We start from the raw sequence: 24104 nt of genomic DNA on the forward strand, positions 1-24104 counted from the left end.
GGGGTCCGAGAAGGTAGAACAGGGTACCTATATTAAGCTTAATCTAAAGGTGATCCCCTACTCAGACCAGGTAGACATGTGTATTTCACTATGAGGACACGTTGGTCACCCTGGACTCCAGTCCATATCTCTGTCTAAGCAATAGCCCTTTTCCACAGCCTCTAGGGGTGGACGAATACTCCTTCTACACAGCCTCTAGGGGTGGATGAATACCCCTTCTCCACAGCCTCTAGGGGTGGACAATGGGCACTAAGCCTAATTGTGCTGAGAATCTGCGTGATTACAGAAGTCCTATGACATTGGCTGACACAGCTCATAGCTTACAGTTGCTCCAAGTAATACATAAAAGATTCAATACAACGCCTGGTTTGATTTCCTTGGGCTGCGGTCCAGGCTGTCCGTCCTCCTTGCCTGAGAGCACTGAATGAGAACATACATGCAGTCTTCGCTGACATTGTGCTCCATCTTAAAACTACTGAGTGGTGCTCTAAGCTACAGGGGAAGTCTGGAGTGCCGCTCCAATCTGCTACTTTATGAATGAGTGCCAGAAAACAGGTTTTACCTCAAATTAGACCTTTTGGAAGTTTTTCTTGGCAGGCCATTCTCAGGCTTTAAAGCATGTTGGTCCTCCTCTGTACATAGCAGGAGTCTTTTTATCGCTTATACTATATAATCAAACTTTGGTCAAATGGTTCAAAGGGAGCATTAAAGTACATTGTTCACTTCATGGGGCGTGATACTTGGGGTGGATTCATAATGAAGACGTGAGGATTATCAGTGAAAACAGGCTCTCATCAGGGAACACTGATTTGAATCAAGTGAAGCATCAAGAGATTTGTGACAGAGACTTGGGCTACATCTCAAATGGAGCATTGCAATTGGTTGAATATCAATCAGGAGACATCTTATATTATTTGAAGTAGGCTAACTGGCATATACAGCTGGCAAAAATTGACACTCAATATATGTGTTTCTTTCAAATTATGTTCCTTTGGAAATGAAAGAACTCTGTTCTTCTTGACACTCTCCTTTCATTACATTCTAAGTTATTCCGTGGCTGTCAACATTTTGGTTGTTATTACCTTAAATTATCAGAAAATGAAACACATTGAGTTTGTGGTTTTTCTTAAATTAGGTTCCAATCAAAAACAGCTGCTTGGCAGATTATGTGCAGTCAAACAGGTCACAAAAGCAGTCCTCAAAAAAGGTGACAGTTGAGTTTATTTTATGAGAAGGTTAAGCTGCAACAGCTGATGAAAATATCAGGTTTGTAGTAACTAGACATGAAATTAAAGTTTTTCAATCTCATGAGTCAAAGAAATACAGTGAATGATTATTGAGAGACAAAGCATAAACTTGTTAAGATTAAGGTCTCTTCAATCGACAATTGTACACTAGGTCCAACAGAAATTCGACTTCCGCTTTGTCCCAACCCCTCCGAAAGACACGCATATGTATACAGGTTGGAGAGGTTGGAGCAGGGGGCTACCACACTGGGCGCCCGTGGAGCAGTTCTTGTGCGTCTTTGGAAATAAGTTGTCTTTAATTATCTTAAAATGTGTCCTAAGAACAAACTAGTATTTAATAAACAATAAATATCCTCTACATTATATACAAATACCACTAGTAGCCTATTGTGTCTATATAGCCTTTTAGCATCCTCAAAGGAGCATGAAGCGGATTGGGCTTTGGATGACAATTCCGGCATAAATAGGCTAGGTCATTGTGTGAGTCACCTTCTTCCCCCTGATGCGCTTCCTCCAGACATGAAACGACTGACAGACAATCATCGACGCCCACACATCTAATGGCGTAACGATTCAACCGGAACCCATGAACCAACTCCAGTTTTTCTGAAAGCGGCCTTCCTCTGTGGTCATCTGCCTAAAACGTGCTGCATTTCCTTCACATTCTGTTACATCACTTCACTTCCTGTAGTTCCGCTTCTTGTGTGTGCTGGGACTTGAGTGTGACTAGAAGGCAAATGCAATGCATTGTAATAGGAACTGATGCTTAAAAATACACACACAATATACCTAAAAAGGTTATAGGACCTTTGGAATATTTGTAAGACCATTTTCTCAAAGTACAAAACTGTCAGTCAAAGAGAGAGGTGAAATATGTAGAGCTTCAGTGTAAAGGGAAATGAAGAATGAAGCTAGTGGAGCAATAGGAAGAGGACCATGATGGAGAAACATCCCTGGGGTTTAAGACAAAACATCCTCCAAGCGGATTCACTTCCTTTGTAGACCACCTGCATCGCCCCGTGTGTGATATCAGCGGTTTGATATAGCTCACATCATTAGAATAGACAATGACTGGAAAAACATTTTTACTGTACATAACAGGCTGGCTCATCTTGAAAATAATAAATGCAATACACCATAAATCTTATGTCATGTTTAAATATTGTTAAATTATATAAAAGTAATAATCAGCCTTGTGTATAAAGCAAATCAGCCTCGTTATTAGTATTGTATGTTTTATGTCTGTCGTCACTAGAAGAGCTCAACTACTGAACTGCACTGCATACAACTGAGAGGGGCTCTTGTCGGGTTTGTTAATGTGTGACCCTCACTTTGCACCGACCCAACTTGATCTCTCATCCATTCAAGCCAAAGGTTAACGTAAACCAGCTATGTTTGCCAAGTGTTTCAGTATACGCATGAACAGCATTATGTTGATGTCCTACAAGTCAAACCACAGGACTTAATGGTACCTCTATAACTTCTAAAATGTATCAAACATGCAAGTAGACGTAGCTGCAGAGATGTCAAAATGGTCATGGTTTTTATGGCGCTTGTGCACCTCCCTTCATCAAGCAGCTTGTCGCGCTCTACTATAACCCAAAGCCTTGAATAGCCGACCTATGTAAGATCTCCCGAGGGTGACTGTACACGCACAACCAAAAAACAACCACTAAGTTAAAATAGAGCACACATTCCGGAGCTCGTTGGCACCTTTGAAAATGAGCCAGCATAAATAAAAAAAATCATTGCGTTCCTCGACAGGCACAAGTCTCCTTGGAAGACAGTTTTCCCAACAACATTTATTGCCTATGCCCCCTCCCTATGGATGAATACACATCAAAACATGCTTAAGCTCCTGAATAAATCACAATATTTTATCAGTATGGATAATGTTTTTGAATACTATTTGAACCTTTCTGGGGTCAACTGACTAAGCTATTTGGAACTGTTCTGTCCTCATGCTACTCCACGCTAGTTTAAGAAAGGCTTGAGACAGGATGCAGGGAACACAGCCGCCCTGATCTGAAACACATCCTCTCAAATCAAAGGTGGGAAAATCAAGAGGGGAACGTTGTCTGGCGACAGCCAGGCACCTCTGAAGATTTGAATCAAAGTTAACTACAGTACAATAAGCTAATAGTCAGGTAAATTACGTTGGCTTCAGACATGGCCACTGTGTAGTACTGTGATTATGGTAGTTTCCCAGCTGCCTGTCTACAGCTGCCAAGATCAGAGATGATGAAGAAAAAAAAAGCTCCTTGAAAAAGGACCAGATGAAGAACTGTCTACTTCATTCCCACACAGGAACAAATGAAAAAACAACAACAGGGCTCTGTGAAGCCAAGATCAGTCTATTTTAAGTCACATTAATGGATATTTAGCATCTTATCAAGATGACATGAAGTGGACGGATGAGCTTTATTAATATCCCCAGAACCCCAGCCAGATACTCTTCTCCCTCTGTAAACTGGATCTCACCCCTATATGTGTACCAAGATCCTGATACAGCCCAGAGTTGGAGAATGACAGGAAATCAGAGCTAATGTTTCTTAAGACTGAGCAAAGAGCTCGGAATGAGATGAGTGACAACAGAGAAATAGTGTCTCTTTCCCTCAACATTCTCATACTTAGACAAATGCCTGTGCTTTTGTCGCGGGGAGAAAAATATTTACTGTGGGTAGGGATGGATATTGCAATTGCAGACTTTGCTGGAAGAAGGCAGCTGCATCCAGAATAGATGTTCGGCCATCGGCTTGTGAGAAAACACTAATATGGTAATTGCTTAATCCTCTCTACTCTTCTGTCTCCCTGACCTGTTCATAAAGCTCTCGCTCTCATGCGAAGAAGAGGATATGGTCGGAAGTGTTTAATTAGTGCATCTGCTCCTGTGTGTGTGTAAGAACTGGTCTCCACATTGCTGCTTCCATCCCAGCGGCTCTTCACAGTGACTGGACACAGGGATGTAGTGGGAGGGGCCTTGCCTCCACTCCCATAGCTAGCTAATCAGAGGGCCAACTGCAGCTGAAACCAAGAGGCTGGGGGCTTTATGAAAAAGGGGAAGTGTGCAGTCTAGGACTGGGAACCTGCAGGAATGACAACATCTACCCGGTGTACCCGCTGACCGTATCCCCTCCTCCCGCCTATAAAAGAACCTGAAGAATTGAAAGAGGACTGTGTGCATTTGGATATTCGAGAGGAAAGAATTACAACAATATTTCACTTTTAAAAACAAATCCAATCAAATTTTTGTTTTAATTCTTAAAATGTTTTATGTTGGCTTACTGGTCTTGAGTGGCTGCCTGGCCCTGGGGGCCGGCTACAGGAAAACTACAGACACGACAGCTGTTAAGAGGCAGTACCAGATCCAGAATGGCCCGTGCAGCTACACCTTTCTGCTGCCTGAGCAGGACAACTGCAGGACCCCGAGCAGCACCTACACTAACCTGGTCCAGAAGGACGATCCGGCAGAGTATGATGAGTCGGCCCAGAGGCTGGAGCAGCTGGAGAACATCATGGAGAACAACACACAGTGGCTCCTCAAGGTAAGGTGTTCTGCTTGACGTCACACAGCTTCTCTACTGGGAGTGCAGGTGTGTGTCTCACACCCATTCTCATGATATACGTTTTTTTTTGTTGCGTCCCTCTATTTTTTATGATCTGTTACGACTTTCCAATTCATATGATATGTTACAAATAGTTCCATAAAAATGTGTGTTATTTGCACCCTCTGGATGAGTGCCCACATTTAAAACATAAGGGACTTGGTTACGGAGAACCCGTTGGGTGCCATGAGCCGTTCAGAGATTAAGCAGTAAATGAATGGTTCTGCTGCTCTGCCATTATGTTTAGGGCTGGCACAATTACCCTATAACCGACAGTTATGGATGAAGATAGTCATGAAAATAAGTCATAACTGTAAAAAAAAGTATATTTAAAAACAGATGATTGAAGACAGGACCACCAGGCATTCGTGTGGTTGAGTCCGTTTCAGCTGTGACATGGACTCAACAACATGAAACTTTATTGTAATGTAGAGTGTTCATTCAAATTCTATTACGTGATGTGGCTCATGCAATGGAATGTATTTGTTGTGATATTGAGTAGAAATCAACAAATCACAGCACATATAGTTTGTTCCTATGGGTATACTCGCAATGGCCGCCAGTCCACCCATTATGCCATCAATGACTTGAATGGGGACGACCGTTCTATTCATTCTATTTCTATGGGAGCACATTCATAGAAATACAAAATGATTGCTATTCAAACGGTTATTACAGTGACCGCGGTCATTTGGCTGGCCAATTACAATCATCCAAAGTTCCATGATCGTCACAGCCCTAATTATGTTACGTCAACTTAAGATGATAAAGGTAAGCGACAGTAAGCTTTTGCAGCCTGTATAGATGTATAATCTGTGTCAAACTGACCTCATTATGTATCTTACTGTGCAGAGCTGATGTTATGTAGTATCATGGACTCATTTCAACTCAGGGAAATATTAATATAGGCCAGATACAGGTTCTGGTTTCCCACTCCGCTCAATATGGTTTACAACAGGGCTCTCCAAACCGGTTCCTGGAGAGCTACCCTTGTGTAGGTTTTCAATCCAACCCTAGTTGCAACTAACCTGATTCAGTTTATCAACCAGCTAATTATTAGAATCCGGTGCGCTAGATTAGGGTTGGAGCGAAAACCTACAGGACGAAAGCGCTCCAGGAACAGGGTTGCTTTCTATAGGAAGGTTTTATTTCCCCCATGAGAGAAGACAAGAGTATACACTAGGACCAGGACGATACCAGTATCATGATTCTCATTAGTATCGTGGCATGGAAACAAAACACGAAGCGGATTTAACTTCTTTAGGAAAACAGACCTAATGTCATCCAGTCACGTATTTATTTTCCAAGCTATAGCACACAATATTTTACACACAGCAGGTTTTTAAAATGAACAAATAGTCACAATATTTTACATGCAGCAAGTTTTTAAAGAAACAAATAATTTTTGCACAAAAAAGAAGCTGCTGGTATCTTCACAGCCCTAGTATACACACCAACCTTCCAGTGATGTGCAGGCGCATTATACTCCAGTCACTTTCCTTACTGCCAAGATGGCTTTGAAAGACTTTAATTCAGATTCAAAGAATCCTCAAATCTGATTGAGAGCACTGAACTTGACCTTGTAAGGGTGCAGGCAAGTGAATTGTGACATTGTCCTACTATTCGAAGGGGGCATCGTCACATGGATTCAGTCCTGAGCAATAAGAAAGTGAATGTGAGCCGAAGTAGGAAGAAAGTAGCCTGAAAGGTCATAAAACAAAGACGTGTCCCAGAACAGAAGCAGGGCTGTGGTGGCTCTGTGAGTGGGGGAGAAGGGCAGAGAAGTGACAAAGCCTCTACACAGGTGCCCAGATGAAGGACATGTGCATCCCTTTCAGCGCTGCTGAGCCATCGCTTGTTATAGAAACAGCGCCTCTGCTTGGCCTCCATTCTTTCTACTCTTTAGAGTTTGATTAATGATGAGGTCTATACAGCTCTGACAAGACAAGCACAACTTCAAAGTATTATCACACAGCTCACACCTCTCCAAGGAAACAGACCCTGACCTGAATCACTCCGCCAGCTAGGTCAGCTGCTGCTAAGCGTTAGGGTCCCTAGACCTTTTGTCATTGCTGTTACATCAGAGCCACTGCTTAAGAACACTTCAATTTGAAAAATGTAGTCTTTAAAAGATGGATGCTTTGGATATGGCACTCAACATAATTTTACTTTTAAGCTAAGGACAGTGAATGGTCTGAGAAGGCAGCTACTGTTTTAATAGGAAGCTCTCACACCACAGGAGTTTAAAAGCCTAGAAATGAAGCAGTTAAAATAGTGAATCTGTAGTCTTTAGACTCCATTATGATCCGTCATTCAGTTTATTAAGCTTTCACTGCCTCACAGGATTCTATCCTCCAAGGACAGATTTGTTGTGCGCAATAAATGCGTGTATCTCTGCTAAAATCTCAAATCCAATTGACATGCATGATTTATGCTGCACAATAGAGTTGTGTGTGTGTTCAAGGTTAGGATTTGCCTAAAGTGACGACTCCAGATGGAAAGGATGTCATTAATGTCTGTCATGGAAAGGAAGTCCAGTCTTTAATTGAAATGCAATACATTGATGTAAAACAAACAAGTGAGTGGAACTAATCTATAGGAGATCTGCAAAGGTTAAGAGACTCTCCTGGTAAAAGTGAGATCGGCTCAATGCATCCAGAATTCTGGACGTATTTTAAACGACAAAGTACTCTATGTAATAGGGCCATTTCAAGATAATTACTAATACTAAAAATTAACGAAAAAGCCTTATGCAAAATGTAAGTATCCATTTCCCTAATACATTGCTAATAAAAAAAATTATAAACTTTAAATTGCCCTTATAACATGAACTTTTTCCTGACGTCATCATTTCATACACTACAGTTTGTCTGAATATTGGCATTATCTGTTATAACAGAGGAAAGGCTCTTCCTCTGAACTGCACCATGTAAAACCCAGAGTCAAGGACAAAGGAAATCACTGTACATCAACTGAAGAAATGAACATTTATTGTGAGAGCAAAGGTAATACCTACAATTCTTGCACTGTCCCACTCTGAAAAAAAATAGGAAGCCCGGCTGATGGACTGTTGTTGTTGTGCCGGTAAAATAAATGTGATAGTTAGCCGTCACGCTTTTCGTGTAAACGGGGAGGACAAACAAGCATTCCTCGTGGAATCCTTAGAGGCAGGAGTGGAGTAAACAGCTGATTAGATAGCCGTCAATGGGAACTTCCCGCTCGCAGTTCCGATGACACACTCTTCCAGCCTCCACGTGTCTGTGTCCAAGAACACAGCCAATATGAAAGTGGAGAAAGGAAAACAAAATGTAATTAGCACTGATTGCTGCACTTCTCATTCATTGACATGGGAAAAGGCTAATTATAAACTGGATGGTTCGAGCCCTGAATGCTGATTGGCTGACAGCCGTGGTATATCAGACCGTATACCACGGGTATGACAAAACATTTATTTGTATTGCTTTAATTATGTTGGTAACCAGTTTATAATAGCAATAAGGCACCTCGGGGGTTTGTGGTATATGGCCAATATACCACGGCTAAGGGCTGTATCCAGGCACTCTGCATTGCGTCGTGCATAAGAACAGCCCTTGGCCGTGGTATATTGGCCATATACCACATCCCCTCTGGCCTTATTGCTTAAATATACTTCCCAGTTTAAACTTAAGCACAATAGTTTTGCTTGTTGGCGGATGGGTATACAACCTAATTGTTTACGCAAACAAAGAACAGAAACACTAGGTCTACTAACGCCATGATATCGTCTTGCAGTGGAAGACGCTGTGTGGTATAGGATGTAACTCATCACTCATCATTTCAATCCTGTTTACAAGACTTTCAGGCCTAATTGCCACTCAGGAACTCGATGCAGGAAAGAGCTTTATGATTGGGTTTGTTCTAAATCTGACAGGTGGATACTGGATAGGGGACAAAACTACTATCTAAAGCTTTTTATTTTCTCTGAAGACAATGATACCATGTGGGACAGACACTAGAGAAGAAAGCTTATTTAAAACTTTTCCGCTAGTAGAAATGTTACAATTTATGAGTTGTCGCAAAGATGACTGAACCTAAGTCATGTGAAGGCTCAGTTAGCAGTACAATTTTACAAAAAGAACCTTAGCGGCTGACTATAGCATGTTGACAGGGCATTACAGTGCAGTCCCCATTGATTGTGATACAATTTGATGTTACCAAAAACGACCATATAAAAAAAAATGTGTAGAGTTTCGGTTAGATATTAATCCCTAGTATAGTTCAAGTGATGGCCTTAATATGAATCAGCAGGGATGCTGGGAAAATATTATCAGTCTTCCATTTTTGACCCCAACAGAAGCATGTGAACTTCCTGCTGCCAATTTTAAGAGGCTTCAACATAACGTAATCTAAACACTAGTCAAAATGCATGGCCTGTCACCGGATAATTCTGTCCACTTCTACATATTAAGACTTCTGGGTCAGACAAGGGGAAAAGCCATGAACTCCATGACAACAAGGCTGTACTGCTTAAAAGGAGTCATTCTAAAAGAGGAATAGGGTACACTTTCACTGTGACATCCATATGGTAAATGGTCATTTGACGCCATCACAGTGAACCAATAACACTGACATATCACTTAAACCATCTCACTAACCTGCCTTCGTCAACTCTTCTTGATCCTTACTGCAGCTGGAGAACTACATTCAGGAAAGCATGAAGCAGGAGATGGCCCAGATCCAGCAGAATGCTGTCCACAACCACACGGCAGCCATGATAGAGATTGGAGCTAATCTGCTGAGGCAGACCACTGAGCAAACACGGAAACTGACCAACGTAGAGGTGCAGGTGAGGACCTTTTACTTAACAATATCGTTTTGTGTGTGTGTGTGTGGTATATACATACTGTATAGTGCTGTGAAAAAGTATTTGCTGCCTTTCTAATTCTCTACTTTTGCATATTCTTTATACTGAATGTTATCAGATCTTCAACCAAAACCTAATATTAGTTAACCGTATCCTGAGTGAACAAATAACACAACAATTATACTTCTTTCATGTAAAAAAAGTTATGTAACACCCAATGCCCCTGTGTGAAAAAGTAATTGCCCCTTTACACTCAATAACTGGTTGTGCCACCTTTAGCTGCAATGACTCCAACCAAATGCTTCCTGTATTTGTTGATCTGTCTCTGCTTTCACTCAGCGACATTTGTGGGTTTTCAAGCATGAACTTTACGTTTCAAGTCCTGCCATAACATCTCATTGGGATTAGGTCTGGACTATGACTAGGCCATTCCAAAACTTCAGATTTGTTGCTTTTTAGACATTTTCATGTAGACTTGTGTATTTTGGATCATTGTCTTGCTGCATGAACCAGCTGCGCTTCAGCTTCAGCTCACAGATGGATGGCCTGACATTCTCCAGTAGAATTCTCTGATACAGAGCAGAATTCATGGTTCCTTCAATTAAGGCATGTCGTCCAGGTGCTGAGGCAGCAAAGCATCCCCAAACCATCACACTACCACCACCATGCTTGATCGTAGGCATGAGGTTCTTACTGTTGAATGCAGTGTTTGGTTTTCGCCAGGCATAATGGGACCTATGTTGTCCAGAAAGTTATACTTTTGAATCATCTGTCCATAGAACATTCTTCCAAGAGTCTTGATGATCATCCAGGTGCTTCCAGGTGCTTTTTGGGAAACTTGAGTCAACTTTTTGGACAAGATGAGTCCCATTATGTCTAGCGAAAACCAAACACTGCATTCCACAGTAAGAATCTCATACCAACAGTCAAGCATGGTGGTAGTGTGATGGTTTGGGGATGCTTTGCTGCCTCAGGACCTGGACGACTTGCCTTAACAGAAGGAACCATGAATTGTGCTCTGTATCAGAGAATTCTAGTGATGTGAGAGACTGATCAAGAACTACAGGAAGCATTTGGTTGCAGTCATTGCAGCTAAAAGGTGGCACAACCAGTTACTGAGTGTAAGGGCCAACTACTTTTTCACACAGGGGCATTGGGTGTTGCATAACTTATTTATTTATTTAACAAAGTATACCTGTTTGTTATTTGTAAAGTCAGGCTCCCTTTATCTAATATTAGGTTGTGGTTGAAGATCTGATAACATTCAGTGTCAAAAATAGAGAAAATCAGAAATGGGGCAAAAACTTTTTCACAGCACTGTGTGCTAAATGACTAAACATTCAAAACCCAATAGCCTACATCAAACAATTCAGTGTTTCCCCTATATTCATTCATGCTAAATTGTTGCTGCCACTCCCAAAAACATAATAAAACCAATAATTTGGGGGATGGTAAAATGTTTTCAGTGTAAACTTAAACAACTAAAACCAGATATAAAGTATGTAGAAAAGATAATGGAGCTCTATATATTTTTTTATAAGATAATCTTTGAGCACTAACAATCACCAAAATAAAAACTAGACAGTCGGGGAGAATGTCAAATTCCAAAAATGTCATGGCATTGATTTTGTTATAATGTTTGAGTCACTCAGATAGCATAAGAACACTGCATAAGCCATGGTAAAGCGTAGAAGTGCAGGAAATTAGCTTTAAAACTGAATTTTGTTCTCTCAGCCCCATGACAAAATGTGTAGAATTGCAGGAAACTAGCTTTAAAACTGTAAAATGTTCTCTCTGCCCCATGGTTAAAATGTGTAGAATTGCAGGAAATTAGCTCTGTGGCCAAGAGGAGGGCCTCTAAAATTGTTGGCCGGAGACACTGCCGTCAGCCCCCCCCCCATGCTAACTTTGCCACCACTGCTGAAAACAATCCTAGGGGGAACACTGCAATTAATGACAAAAGTAATCAAATTGGCAAAATATTAAAAAAAATCTAATGCTGTCCAACAGGGCCAGGATTTTGATTTGCTGTAGAAGGCCATTGACCTTTTGTGAACGAACTACACAGCATTTCCTGTTATTAATGCCATTGTATTCCCACAAGAAAGGGTCTATCAATTTGTCACAATCAGACATCCGTCTGTTCAAAGTCACCAACACAAGCTCCAATGGTAGACAGACACATACCCAACATTCATGTAAACAACAAATTGGCCCAGGTTTTTGCTGAGTTCAGTTCCTCAAACTGGAAAATCAGAAGGGGTTTTCTGGACCCAGGAGTTCAATACATCAGTAAAGACATTCATCACATTATAGAGCCACTCTTTCACAGTAGCCTCTACATCCCCTGCCCCCTTTCCAACATATCTGTCCTTTATTGGAATTCGATTGTTCCGTTTTTTCCTCTTACGAAACAGATTTCCCCGACCATCTACACACATGCTCATTGTACTCTTAAGAACATGAAGCGAACCACAGTGTTCACACATGAATTGAGATAGGACTGTTACAAATTGAGTTTCGCTCCTAGAATTTTAATCAAGTAAAGGGCTACTTTGGTGTCTTGAGGGCGCTGTACTGTAAATGTTTTCAGTCTACTGTGAGGGGGGAAAACAACAACTTAAGGCAGGCTGTGCACAATTTATTTTCAACTGTATCTGATCCAAAAGAATTGCAGTGAACTGTGGAATTGTTTGTGAAACAGACTACTCTAGAGAAAACAGGGAGATGTCAGAATCCGTTACATAATACCAATGATATTTTTCTAGCCAGGAAAATACCAATGTTTCATTTAATCATACCACATCCCCAATTGAGTGATTACTTTAAAGCGGCAGTCAGCAGTTGAAACAATAACGAGTCCCCGCCACTGTTTCGGTAAAAAGCTGAGGGATGGTGCTGGAGATTTAAACCACTCAAATTCAGACAGAGCTATTAATGCAAGGACTGACCATCCATGATATCAAAATTTGTTATATCCAGGTTTTTAAGACTATACAGTGTTTGTTTACATTGACTTTGTTTCCACCATTGTAGTAAAACAAGCTTATATTTTGGGCTCTGATGAGGCATTTATAAGTTATATTCTACAAGAATCAAATGGGTACATTTCATTAATGTATGAGTCCAAAAAAGTATATACAGTGCTGTGAAAAAGTATTTACCCCTTTCTGATTCTCAATTTTGCACATAACAGACACTGAATGTTATCAGATCTTCAACCAAAACCTAATTTTAGATCAAGGGAACCTGAGTGATCAAATAACAGATACTTTCGAGCATGAACTGCTTGTTTCAGGTCCTGCCACAACATCTCAAATCAGGTTTAGGTCGAGTAATTGACTAGGCCATTCCAGAACTTTAAATGTGTCTTTTCAGCCATTCTGATGTAGACTTACTTGTGTGTTTTGGATCATTGTCTTGCTGCATGACCCAGCAGTGCTTCAGCTTCAACTCATGGATGGATGGCCTGACATTCTCCTTTAGAACTCTTTGATACAGAACAGAATTCATGGTTCCGTCAAGGATGGCAAGTCATCCAGGTCCTGAGGCAGCAAAGCATCCCCAAACTATTACACTACCACCACCACCCGATTGACATGTTGTGGCAGGACCTGAAACTAGCAGTTCATTCTCAAAACCCCACAAATGTCACTGTGTTAAAGGAGTTCTGGATGGAAGAGTGGGCCCAAATTCCTCCACAGGGATGTGAGACTGATCAACTACAGGAAGCATTTGGTTTCAGTCATTGCAGCTAAAGGTGGCACACCCAGTTAGAGTGTAAAGGGGCAATTACTTTTTCACACAAGGGCATTGGGTGTTGCATAACTTTGTTAATTAAATGAAATAAGTATCAACATTGTGTCATTTGTTCACTCAGGTTGTCTTTATCTAATATTAGGTCAGGGTTGAAGATCTGATAACATTCAGTGTCAGATACATGCAAAAATAGAGAAAAACAGAATGGGGCAAATACTTTTTCACAGCACTGTAGCAATTCCTGATTGCCCCTTTAAGGCAGATTCTGAAATTGCGAAAGTAAAATTACTTGCGGAAAACAAACGCAAATCCCTCAAGATCCTGTGTTCTTCATTTGGGTCTTGCCAAATATTCGACATAATGTCAACACAAAATGATGTTTACTTAATTTAATCTGTAAAGGACTTGCAGCAATTAATAGCTCAATCTAATCTAACATACTTTCTGTGGGAAGTAATTGTCTCTTTCATCTTTAGGTAATAAATAATACAACTCGGCTCGAACGTCAGCTTCTTGAGCACTCTCTGTCAACCATTAAGTTGGAAAAACAGCTCATTTTCCAAACAAATGAAATAAGCAAACTGAATGACAAAAACAGGTAAGGATATTTTGTATTAAATCTCTAAATCATGCTTTAACTAAAAAGGCTACAAACACTAGACGGTAAATATTTAGTCTGTTTTCTGTGTGAAACACGTTTTTGCCTCATTGTAGGCTTATCTGTTCTTTTACCGTAAAACAATCTTCTTCTTGATAAGATAACTTGTTGCTTGAATTGGAAACCAGGAAAGTTGAGTTGCCATATGTACAACAGACCACAACAGTAATGACAAAACCAACATACTAAGAAGAGCTAGAAGACCAGTAATGCCCTGCCAGCTCTGCTGAGCGTTGCTGAGCGTCTACCCTGCCTTTCCTCCTCCCCAGCTACCTGGAGAAGAGGGTGGGGGAAATGGAGGAGCAGATGCAGGTGGAGCTGGAGACGCTGAAAAATAAGAAGGAGCAGCTCTCTACACTGGTACTGAGACAGACGGCCGTCATGGAGGAGCTGGAGAAACAGCTGCTCCGGGCCACCACAAACAGCTCGGCCCTGCAGCGGCAGCAACACGAGTTACTGGAGACCGTCAACAACCTCATCTACACCATCTCCGTCCCCGCAGGTGGAGGTGGGTGTCAACGTCTGATAAACTCAGGAGGGGGCTACAGTGGCATCACTGATTAAGGCCAGAATGCTATGGCCAATTCAATTTGCCTAACTAATAAGCCATAGTTTAGTAAAATAAAGAATGTTTCAAATGTAGTGGATCAAACCCACCATTGAAAAGTAACAGAATCCTAGTATCTATTTAAGGAACAGTAACCTTGCTGCAGTATCAATTTGATGTGCCCTCTACTTTTTGCAGCGAACAAGCCTACCATGATGCAGGATACACCGACCACGTACCCAGACTGTGCTGCGCTCTACAAGTCAGGGAACACAGACAGTGGAGTCTACTCACTGACCCTTCACAACACTACACAGGAGATTAAGGTACAATTAAACTCTTATGTTAATATCCGTTGGTCCTATTCAAGTTATAAGCTGCCTACATTGAGAAATACCTTATTTTTTAACTAGGCAACACCACAACAGCCAATTAATTATCTTGCAAATGTGTATAATAATACGACGGGAATAAAATGTAGCCAAAGACTGCATAGCTTTCCTTTAATTCAGAGTCAATTAAAATTTTCTCAGCCTTTGGTTTGTTTTGTGCATGCCTAAACTTGAGTAGAGCTCTCCTTAGATACTTTTCAGTGGTGATTTAGAATCTGGCAAATACACATCGCTTGTTTTCACAAAACTCCCATTACTTTTAAACTAGACTGATATGGAGCTGTTTTTATTGTCAAGTTTGTTGCTGCAGTCTAAACTCCCTCAGTGTACTGAAAAATCTGAATGTAATATAATTGATACCTGGAGAAAATATTTTGTTTCATTTGAAGGCTTACTGTGACATGGAGACGGAGGGGGGTGGCTGGACAGTACTACAGAAACGATTTGATGGCCGTGTTGACTTTCACCGTACGTGGAAAGAGTACAAAATGGTGAGCGCAAGAGGAAATGATCCCAGTTCGACAGCACAAGGCTTAGATAACACTGGCAAGTGGCAACAAACAGTGAACATTTTAGTTTTTATCTCTCCAAATGCAACTCAACTGTGACATTGTGATCATACTAAAAGTTGAATAATTCTGTTTATATTCCTTCAAAGGGCTTTGGAAACCCTTCAAGTGAATACTGGTTGGGAAATGAGTTTGTTTCAATACTGACCAATCAGCAACAATACGTCTTGAGAATACAGATGATGGATTGGGAGGAAAACTTGGGATTCTCACTATATGACCAATTCTCTCTTGGCAGTGAAGCAGAAAACTACAGGTATGCCTGGATTTCCCAGGTGTGGTGTTCAAATGTAGGCTACTGTTTCAGTCTACATAGCAAAGTACTAAAAGCTATCACCAATATTCAAAGGTCCTCCACACACAGACTCCCCCAACACAGTTTCCGTCCCATACAGTACCAGTCAAAAGTTTGGACACCTACTCATTCAAGGGTTTTTCATATTTTTTTTACTATTTTCTGCATTGTAGAATAATAGTGAAGACATCAAAACAATGAAATAACACATATGGAATCATGTAGTAACCAAAAAAGTATTAAACAAATCAAAATATATTTTAGATTCTTCAAAGTAGCCATTCTTGATGATGGCTTTGCACACTCTTGGCATTCTCTAAACCAGCTTCACCTCGAATGCTTTTCCAACAGTCTTGAAGGAGTTCCCACACTTGGGGAGATCATCCGTTCACCTACTCTGCGCCTCACAAAGACACGGCGGTTGGAACCAAAAATCTCAAATTTGGACTCATCAGACCAAAGGACAGATTTCCACTGGTCTAATGTTCATTGCTCGTGTTTCTTGGCCCAAGCAAGTCTCTTCTTATTATTGGTGTCCTTTAGTAGTGGTTTCTTTGCAGCAATTCGACCACGAAGGCCTGATTCACACAGTCTCCTCTGAACAGTTGATGTTGAGATGTGTCTGTTACTTGAACTCTGTGAAGCATTTATTTGGGCTGCAATTTCTGAGGCTGGTAACTCCAATTAACTTACTCTCTGCAGCAGAGGTAACTCTGGATCTTCTATTCCTGTGGCGGTCCTCATGAGAGCCAGGTTCATCATATTGCTTGATGGTTTTTGCGACTGCACTTGAAGAAACGTTCAAAGTTCTTGAAATTTTCCAGATTGACTGACTTTCATGTCTTAAAGTAATGATTTCTCTTTGCTTATTTGAGCTGTTCTTGCCATAATATGGACTCAGTCTTTTACCAAATAGGGCTATCTTCTGTATACCAACCCTACCTTGTCACAACACAACTGATTGGCTCAAAATCATTAAGGAAATAAATTCCACAAGTTAACTTTTAACAAGGCACACCTGTTAATTGAAATGCATTCCAGTTGACTACCTCATGAAGCTGGTTGAGAGAATGCAAAGCTGTCATCAAGGCAATGGGTGGCTACTTTGAAGATTCTCAAATATAAAATATATTTTGATTTGGTTAACACTTTTTTGGTTACTACATGATTCCATATGTGTTATTTCATTGTTTTTAGGTCTTCACTATTATTCTACAATGCAGAAAATAGTACAAATAAAGAAAAACCCTGGAATGATTAGGTGTGTCCAAACCTTTGACTGGTACTGTTTGTGACGGAAACTATGTTGGGGGAGTCTGTGTGTGGAGGACCTTTGAATATTGGTGATAGCTTTTAGTACTTTACGATGTGGACTGAAACACATTATCATAGCTGCATGACAGAGACAGATTTAGTCTGTTACTTATGTTTTGATGTAGTAATGTTAAAGTAAGTTCTAACAAAATGGTGCACACATGTTCTTGATAATCAACAAATGACAAAACAAAACATTTACCTTGCCTGAAAATATAGATAAATATGTAGGGTGGGCGGTGGGAGGGTCAAACCAGGGGTCAAACACTTGTCACCAGTCCAAAACAAATATTTAGTCATCTGTGAAACTAGGAAACAGAAGACTAAAATGCTTTGGTCTCCTAAACATTCAATCTGCACCCTTAGACATCACCAGTACCTGCCATTTTCTTTGCTGAACATACATTGGTGGAAAATAAGTATTTGGTCAATAACAAGTTTCTCAATACTTTGTTATATACCCTTTGTTGGCAATGACACAGGTCAAACGTTTTCTGTAAGTCTTCACAAGGTTTTCACACACTGTTGCTGGTATTTTGGCCCATTCTTCCATGCAGATCTCCTCTAGAGCAGTGATGTTTTGGGGCTGTCGCTGGGCAACACGGACTTTCAACTCCCTCCAAAGATTTTCTATGGGGTTGAGATCTGGAGACTGGCTAGGCCACTCCAGGACCTTGAAATGCTTCTTACGAAGCCACTCCTTTGTTGCCCGGGCGGTGTGTTTGGGATCATTGTCATGCTGAAAGACCCAGCCACGTTTCATCTTCAATGCCCTTGCTGATGGAAGGAGGTTTTCACTCAAAATCTCACGATACATGGCCCCATTCATTCTTTCCTTTACACGGATCAGTCGTCCTGGTCCCTTTGCAGAAAAACAGCCCCAAAGCATGATGTTTCCACCTCCATGCTTCACAGTAGGTATGGTGTTCTTTGGATGCAACTCAGCATTCTTTGTCCTCCAAACACGACGAGTTTAGTTTTTACCAAAAAGTTATATTTTGGTTTCATCTGACCATATGACATTCTCCCAATCCACTCTAGAAAACTTCAGACGGGCCTGGACATGTACTGGCTTAAGCAGGGGGACACGTCTCGTACTGCAGGATTTGAGTCCCTGGCGGCGTAGTGTGTTACTGATGGTAGGCTTTGTTACTTTGGTCCCAGCTCCCTGCAGGTCATTCACTAGGGCCCCCCCGTGTGGTTCTGGGATTTTTGCTCACCGTTCTTGTGATCATTTTGACCCCACGGGGTGAGATCTTGCGTGGAGCCCCAGATCAAGGGAGATTATCAGTGGTCTTGTATGTCTTCCATTTCCTAATAATTGCTCCCACAGTTGATTTCTTCAAACCAAGCTGCTTACCTATTGCAGATTCAGTCTTCCCAGTCTGGTGCAGGTCTACAATTTTGTTTCTGGTGTCCTTTGACAGCTCTTTGGTCTTGGCCATAGTGGAGTTTGGAGTGTGACTGTTTGAGGTTGTGGACAGGTGTCTTTTATACTGATAACAAGTTCAAACAGGTGCCATTAATACAGGTAACGAGTGGAGGACAGAGGAGCCTCTTAAAGAAGAAGTTACAGGTCTGTGAGAGCCAGAAATCTTTCTTGTTTGTAGGTGACCAAATACTTATTTTCCACCATCATTTACAAATAAATTTAAAAATCCTACAATGTGATTTTCTGGAAATAAATTTCTCAATTTGTCTGTCATAGTTGACGTGTACCTATGATGAAAATTACAGGCCTCTCTCATCTTTTTAAGTGGGAGAACTTGCACAATTGGTGGCTGACTAAATACTTTTTTTCCCCACTGTAAGCTGATTTCAAGGCGAGAACTGACACTTCCTTTCTATTTGAGCAGCAGACCTCAACTCAAACACACTCCTATTCATTCCTTTAGTCTCAAAGTTTGACACATGACAAATCTGGAGCCAGACAAATTATTCCATATACAGTAACTTATTTTTATACTGGAATTCAGAGGCCACGAAACAACTGAGGTCAGCAATGACATCAATACCTCATCACCTGCGTTGACATTTTCTACAGAATGAATGGGCAGCAATAGGCCTAGCGGTTAGAGCGTTGGTCCAGTAACCGAAAGATAGCTGGTTCAAATCCCAGAGCCAAATAGGTGTCAAATCTGTTGATGTGCCCTTGAGCAAGGCACTTAACCCTAATTGCTCCTGTAAGTCGCTCTGGAAAATAACGTCTGCTAAATTACTAAAATGTAAAATGTAATGAATAAGAACCAAACCATAACAGGGCTCTTCCATCAGAAAACCCTGCTGCAGCTGTCATGCTTCACTTAACTTGCAAATGACTAGTGTGTAGACATAGCCTATAGCGGGGTTACTGAACTCTTACCCTACGAGGTCCGGAGCCTGCTGGCTTTCTGTTATACCTGATAGTTAATTGCACACACCTGGTGTCCCAGGTCTAAATCAGTCCCTCATTGCACACACCTGGTGTCCCAGGTCTAAATCTGTCCCTCATTAGAGGGGAACAATGAAAAAATGCAGTGGCACTGGCTTCGAGGTCCAGAGTTGAGTTCTAGGGGCCTATAGCTTCTCATGGAGCACAAGAAAGGTTCAAAAGTAGTCACGGAAAACCAAGGGATCTACAAACACAGCATCTTGTAGGTTAGTGCTAGCAGAGTAAGGAATCCTTGGCGGACTCAATTAATTCACTAAACTTGGGTCTTCTGAGGAATGGCAATCATGTACTTCCTCCTCAAATTGTATTTCTCCGTTGCCATGTCACAGGATACACCTTAAAGGCTACAGTGGAACAGCAGGCAAAATTAGTAGCCTTGGTCAACCAGGAAGTGATTTCAGCACAAAAGATGCAGACAATGACAGATGTGTTTGCAAATGCTCACAACTGACAACAGGAGGTAAGGAACAGGTTCATTTGCACCAGCCTTTATTAAGATCAATTATTTCCTCCATTTTCACATTAACAGCCGTGCAACCCCACCCCCCCAACAAGCGTTTGGCACTACCCCCCAGAAAAAAAAAGTTAAAAAGACATCTTGCCTTTTCTTTGTCGCAGGGTCAAGGCTCTCGAGCAAAACTAGCTCTGAATTAATCACTGATCAGCTCATTTGGGAATTCAGCCCCTGTAACAGCTGACATTAATAGTCTGGGAACTAAGGATATTTCCCCTCCCCCTCTCTCTGAGCTCAGAATAGAGGTCCTCCTCCATGCCTCTGATATGTAGACTGCTTTGGGGCTAGACTTGGACTTGTTCCGTGTATCGGGGTCTGCCTACTCTACATGTAAGCTGCTGTCCAAATGAGGTCCCCTCCTGAGGTCTCGCATAGAGGTTTCCCTCCACTTCAGGGAATTGTTGGGGATAACCAGCTGCATATGAACAGAAATAGGACTAAGATGACACAGGGGGGAATGAGCTGCACAACTTGCAGTCCATGTGATATAACAATCCAGACTTTCCCAATGAACTCAATGAAACCGAGGGTATGAAACTGTGGGAGTTTATCGTTGTGATAATACAAAACGTCAGAAGCACAGCTACTTATTGGGCTTGTTGTCTTACAGACAATGCACATCATGAAAAACCTCAGACTGACAATCTCTTGTTTTCTGCTTTTCTAGGCTGGTGGTTTGACGCCTGCGGCCCCTCTAACTTGAACGGAATATTTTTCCAGCAGGGCCAGAACTCTAATCGATTCAATGGAATCAAATGGTACTACTGGAAAGGCTCAGGTTACTCACTGAAGTCCACCACAATGATGATCAGACCAGTAGACTTCTGAAGCTGTCCCAGAGACATGCCTCTGACAGACGGACATAGAAAGGAGAGCATTGTCACGCTGGGAAACTACAGACAAGACAAACGAAAAAGACCAAATAGACCGAAGTGCTCCATAACAGCAACCTCACCACTTCCAAGTGTTCCACAAGGAAGGGAACAAATTAATTTGCTCCAACAAGTCAGCAAAAGTTTACTGTTTTGTACAAAATTGACAAGTGAAAATGAGTAGAAAAGTCTATGAACTATCTACTTTCAGAAATAGGCTTTGGACTGCATAATCAACCGGGACAAGGCAGTCAAAGGATGAAACAGGTATTTATAGCCAACTGGAACTGTGGTAGAGATAACAGTATTGTTTTCTATAACAAGCAATACCAGGGGAAATGTCAGTGTGTAACACAATGCAAGGTTGACAAAGTACATTTTGTAATAATGATATTTAACCCCATTGTTTGTTACAATGAATTTGAAAATAACGGTTACATTTTATTTTACATTACAAATCTAAAAATAGGCCTAATACTAAAAGCAAAGAAAACTAGGGTACAAATAATTTCACATATGAACATAACATATCAATGTGCAAAGGCCATCAGTAATGAATCTACTGCTTTTCTTTCTTACAGAGGTTGTACATACTTACATGACTTAATTTAAATGTATAGATGGTTCACAAAATGTATTAAAATCAATGTCATAACTTTGATCGGTATGTTACTCAAAACATCATCAATGTCAATTAACCTAATTATGCACTTGTGTGAAATAATCTATTGCAAGTGTGTTGAACTTTTTCCATGATTACACAATCGATTGAGTAATTCGACTTCCACATCCTTTGCCTGACTTAGGCTACATGCTCTGTCATGATTCTAATCTGTACAAGGAGCATATCTGCTTATATTTATCAATCTAATTTAATTGTGTTACTGTAGAAAATGTGATTTATGGTCGTAATAACTTATTTATGTAATACACTTTACCCATGCTTCTGTGAACATTTGGGACCAAAACTTTATTTTCACTTAATTCTTCTAAGCGACTGGAGTTATGAGTAGGATTAGTCTACTTGGGAATTTTTCTATGTGGAGTACAATGTCTTATGTCAGATCCTGTCACTCCTGACGCTCTTCCCTCAACCGACGGCCATCGCGCAATCTGATGTGAAACAATGATGTGGAGTATGGTTAATGGTTTTGTCAGGAATGCAAAGAAATAGACTTTAGAACTTCATTCCAATTCTCTTGAAACTACAAGCTACAGATCTTATGTCTTCATTCTGCTTTAACACAAAACATTAAAAATGTGTTTTAATGTCTGATGTGTCACGCCTCTGATGTTTAAAAATGCCTTCAACTTTCAATTTAGTTAGATTCTCTGACAATATCTGGCTTTTGCAGGAAGCTACAGTTGAAGTCGGAAGTTTACATACACTTAGGTTGGAGTCATTAAAACTCATTTTTCAACCACTCCACAAATTTCTTGTTAAACTATAGTTTTGGCAAGTCGGTTAGGACATCTACTTTGTGCATGACACAAGTAATTTTTCCAACAATTGTTTACAGACAGATTATTTCACTTATAGTTCACTGTATCACAATTCCAGTGGGTCAGAAGTTTACATACACTAAGTTGACTGTGCCTTTAAACAGCTTGGAAAATGCCAGAAAATGTCATGGCTTTAGAAGCTTCTGATAGGCTAATTGACATCATTTGAGTCAATTGGAGGTGTACCTGTGGACGTATTTCAAGGCCTACCTTCAAACTCAGTGCCTCTGCTTGACATCATGGGAAAATCAAAAGAAATCAGCCAAGACCTCAGAAAAAACATTGTAGACCTCCACAAGTCTGGTTCATCCTTGGGAGCAATTTCCAAACGCATGAAGGTACCACGTTCATCTGTACAAACAATAGTACGGAAGTATAAACACCATGGGACCATGCAGCCGTCATACCGCTCAGGAAGGAGACGCGTTCTGTCTCCTAGAGATGAACGTACTTTGGTGCGAAAAGTGCAAATCAATCCCAGAACAACAGCAAAGGACCTTGTGAAGATGCTGGAGGAAACAGGTACAAAAGTATCTATATCCACAGTAAAACAAGTCCTATATCGACATAACCTGAACGGTCGCTCAGCAAGGAAGAAGCCACTGCTCCAAAACCGCCATAAAAAAGCATGACTAAGGTTTGCAACTGCACATGGGGACAAAGATCGTACTTTTTGGAGAAATGTCCTCTGGTCTGATAAAAACAAAAATAGAACTGTTTGGCCATAATGACCATTGTTATGTTTGGAGGAAAAAGGGGGTGCTTGCAAGCTGAAGAACACCATCCCAACCGTGAAGCATGGGGGTGGCAGCATCATGCTGTGGGGGTGCTTTGCTGCAGGAGGGACTGGTGCACTTCACAAAATAGATGGCATCATGAGGAAGGAAAATTATGTGGAAATATTGAAGCAACATCTCAAGATCAGTCAGGAAGTTAAAGCTTGGTCGCAAATGGGTCTTCCAAATGGACACTAACCCCAAGCATACTTCCAAATTTGTGGCAAAATGGCTTAAGGACAACAAAGTCAAGGTATTGGAGTGGACATCACAAATCCCTGACCTCAATACTATAGAAAATATGTGGGCAGAACTGAAAAAGCGTGTGCGAGCAAGGAGGCCTACAAACCTGACTCAGTTACACCAGCTCTGTCAGGAGGAATGGGCCAAAATTCACCCAACTTATTGTGGGAAGCTTGTGGAAGGCTACCCGAAACGTTTGACCCAAGTTAAACAATTTAAAGGCAATGCTACCAAATACTAATTGAGTGTATGTAAACTTCTGACCCACTGGGAATGTGATGAAATAAATAAAAGCTTAAATAAATCATTCTCTCTACTATTATTCTGACATTTCACATTCTTAAAATAAAGTGGAGATCCTAACTGACCTAAGACAGGGAATTGTTACTAGGATTAAATGTCAGGAATTGTGGAAAACAGAGTTTAAATGTATTTGGCTAAGGTGTATGTAAACTTCCGACTTCAACTGTATTTACCTCAGCACTATCCACTACTGCACAAGACAGAGAAATCAGCACAGATTGAGTGTGTGTCAG

The 24104-nt window shown here is 41.0% G+C and overlaps 1 protein-coding gene across 1 annotated transcript; it reads left to right on the forward strand.

Moving 5' to 3' along the window:
- Positions 1–4475: 4475 nt before the first annotated feature.
- Positions 4476–22199, forward strand: LOC311100492 (angiopoietin-2-like). The gene is made up of 9 exons (XM_084141415.1): positions 4476–4792; positions 9522–9677; positions 13931–14052; positions 14382–14620; positions 14858–14985; positions 15441–15542; positions 15710–15876; positions 19990–20120; positions 20842–22199. Exons 1-9 carry the CDS (start codon positions 4514–4516, stop codon positions 21000–21002), a joined length of 1485 nt encoding a protein of 494 aa, XP_083997541.1. The 5' UTR covers positions 4476–4513; the 3' UTR covers positions 21003–22199.
- Positions 22200–24104: the final 1905 nt, after the last annotated feature.

The sequence above is a fragment of the Coregonus lavaretus genome (genome assembly GCF_964263955.1).
Source record: "Coregonus lavaretus genome assembly, chromosome: 25".
In the NCBI taxonomy this organism is placed as follows: Eukaryota; Metazoa; Chordata; class Actinopteri; order Salmoniformes; family Salmonidae; genus Coregonus; species Coregonus lavaretus.